The sequence below is a fragment of the Aptenodytes forsteri genome, unplaced genomic scaffold, assembly GCF_000699145.1.
Source record: "Aptenodytes forsteri isolate BGI_AS27 unplaced genomic scaffold, ASM69914v1 Scaffold66, whole genome shotgun sequence".
In the NCBI taxonomy this organism is placed as follows: Eukaryota; Metazoa; Chordata; class Aves; order Sphenisciformes; family Spheniscidae; genus Aptenodytes; species Aptenodytes forsteri.
The window spans coordinates 1557104-1559949 of NW_008795131.1; the positions used below are offsets into that span (position 1 = coordinate 1557104).

Consider the following 2846-nt stretch of genomic DNA (forward strand, 5'->3'; position numbering starts at 1 on the left):
GGGGGCAAGGGGGGGTCTAGAAGAGACTGATGAGAGGCAATGTAAGGAATCTGTTACGGGAACATAGCTACCCAGTCTTAAAGAGGCTTAATTAGTCAAGAGTAAAGTGTTGGAGAATGATTGTAGGAAACGCTAATAAAACCTGCAAAACAAAAATCCCAACTGGTATTTATACAGTGTGAAATAGCAACAGTAGTCCTGCTAATCGGAAATCATTAAGGACTGTGCTTTACTAAGTAGCTGAAGCTGAACCTTCTGTATATTTTGCAGTTCAACATGCAGATCTTTGTGAAGACCCTGACTGGCAAGACTATCACCCTCGAGGTTGAGCCTAGTGACACCATTGAGAATGTGAAGGCCAAGATCCAAGACAAGGAAGGCATTCCCCCTGATCAGCAGAGGCTGATCTTTGCTGGCAAGCAGCTGGAAGATGGGCGCACCCTGTCTGACTACAACATCCAGAAGGAGTCCACCCTGCATCTTGTGCTGCGCCTGAGGGGTGGCATGCAGATCTTTGTGAAGACCCTGACTGGCAAGACCATCACCCTTGAGGTTGAGCCCAGTGACACCATTGAGAATGTGAAGGCCAAGATCCAGGACAAGGAAGGCATTCCCCCAGATCAGCAGAGGCTGATCTTTGCTGGCAAGCAGCTGGAAGACGGGCGCACCCTGTCTGACTACAACATCCAGAAGGAGTCCACCCTGCATCTTGTGCTGCGCCTGAGGGGTGGCTGTTAAGTTATTGTGCATCTTGCTTGACGGCAAGATTGCCAATAGCACTTGTGTTTGCACTGTAGTTCTTTAATGTCTTAATATTAAGTTAAATGCAAGGTTTATGCAAGCTTAAGTAACTGCTGAACAACTGTCTGAAATGCTAATAAAGTTTTCTGTTGCACATTACAATTTGTAGTCTGTCTCAGTTCAAGCTAGTAAAACTGGTGTATTTAAGTGACATGCTTACTTCGGCTTTGTTCCTTGGCAGTTTAAGCCTCTTTGCATGTATAATGAGGACCTTGTGGATGAAACGGATCTGGATTAAAGTCTTAATTTAAGCACTAATACCATGTTACTTTTTCTTCCTAGAGTTTAACACAACTTTTATTTCCAGGAAGGGTAATATCTTCTGCTAAAGACCCCAGAATGCTGGAAACCAAATAAAGGTGGTAGGACTGTCAGTGGGGTGGGTTTTGCTGCAATTTGTAAACTTGCAGTGTCTTTAAATTGACTCTACCAGCCTTGAGAGGAGTGTGGACAGTTTCATTGCATAGCACTGCCATGAAGTGACTTGAGCCTCAGTATGCTCTGGGGGGGGGCTATGTGAGCAAATGTGAGTAGTTCTGTATTTTTTTTTGAGTGGGAAAACTACTGTTTCTTCCAGTGGCAGCCTGTTCAAAGTAAATTTTACAAAGGTGGATGTGGGGTGTTTTTTCTCTGGTTGGCTGAACTACAGGAACACATCATCTGGAGAAGGACTAATTGCAGGGGTAATTACTGCTTGGTGTGGGGGCTGTCTTAATACATTGGCTCTAGTGAAAATTAAATACTGAATAGCAATACATGATGGAGCAGTATAGCAATTTCCTGGTTTAAGTAAAAGTTTTACACAGTCATTTAATGGCAAAAGCTAGGGAGTTTCCACTAAAGTCTGGGTTGTCTTTTTTTTATGGGGTGAGTTAAGGAAACTTGCCCAAACAGGCGTTAGGAGGCTTACAGCGGAGGTTAGAAGGGTTTGGTTTAACTGTGTAGTGATGGGTCTTAAAAGGTGGATGTAATCATCCATATGCCCTTTCACAGAAACCTAATGGGTTGTAAGGATCGTAGCTGTCAATGTCTTCATCTGTTGAATTTTGACAGCTGCTTAACTTGAAATGGGAGTCTTGGCATCCATATGCTGTATGCACAGTGCATGCACATATGCTCGTGCACTTCACTTTTTACTGATAATCCTGTCTTACGCACCACCTTGATTGACTTTTTTTTTGACCACTGTAGTGTTGCTGTGAAAGTTTGTTCCTCTTGAGTTTCAGCTTTCAATTTATCATTACCGAGTGTCTGTGGTAAGTAATGCACTTGTATTAGCAGTGCATTCTTAGCATGGATTGGCATGCAATCATGGCCAGAGTGTTGCACTACTGTTTTCATAGAAAACTGCACACTGTAGCTAAGTTCAGTGTGGTTTTCATGGTTATAACCATGAAGGTTTCTTTTTTTTTTTCTTCCAGCAGCAGGGCTTGCTTCCCTGTCTACTATACATAGCTGTGCTAGCAGAAATATAAAGTTTGGTGAACGATTGCTGTTTCTACCATAAGATACTTTCCTGAGATTACTCAAGGTTTCCTGCAATTGCTGCTTTTGCCTTTCCTTGATTTTTGCAGTTTAGCCACTTAGCCAGGTTTTGCTTTTTCCAGTTTAGCCTCCTAGGCTGGTTGCCCCAAGAGGTTGTAGAGACTCCTTCCTTGGAGATACTCAAAAGCCATCTGGACGTGCTTCTGGGTGACCACTCTAGGTGGCCCTGGTTGAGTAGGAGGGCTGGACGAGATGACCTCCAGAGGTTCCTCCCAACCTCAACCATTCTCCGATTCTGTCACTTCTGACTGGGTGTCTCACAGCCTGCTGTCTGCTCAGTAGCGTATAAACTCCCCATGCAATTCATAGTAGTCCAGAGGAGATATGGCACTGAATAACTTTACATTCCTTAATCTTTTTCTGCTGCTGATTTGCTCCATGGTAAAACCAGCTGCTTTATCTTCCCTGGCTCATGATTGAGAGATGTCCTTTCTCAAGTTCTGCTAATAATTAAGTTATGCTGTATGGTAACAGTTAGAGACACTGGTCAGATAATGCAG

General features: G+C 43.5%; 1 protein-coding gene across 2 annotated transcripts in view; it reads left to right on the plus strand.

Moving 5' to 3' along the window:
• The window catches only part of UBB (ubiquitin B), a 1803-nt gene extending 746 nt beyond the window's left edge, over positions 1 to 1057 (plus strand). For both annotated transcript variants that reach the window (XM_009278179.2, XM_009278178.2), the window contains exon 2: positions 271 to 1057. In XM_009278179.2, coding sequence (XP_009276454.1) covers positions 277 to 738 — 462 coding nt within the window. In that variant the 5' untranslated portion in view covers positions 271 to 276 and the 3' untranslated portion in view covers positions 739 to 1057. The remainder of the gene's footprint in view (positions 1 to 270) is intronic.
• The last annotated feature ends 1789 nt before the right edge of the window (positions 1058 to 2846 follow it).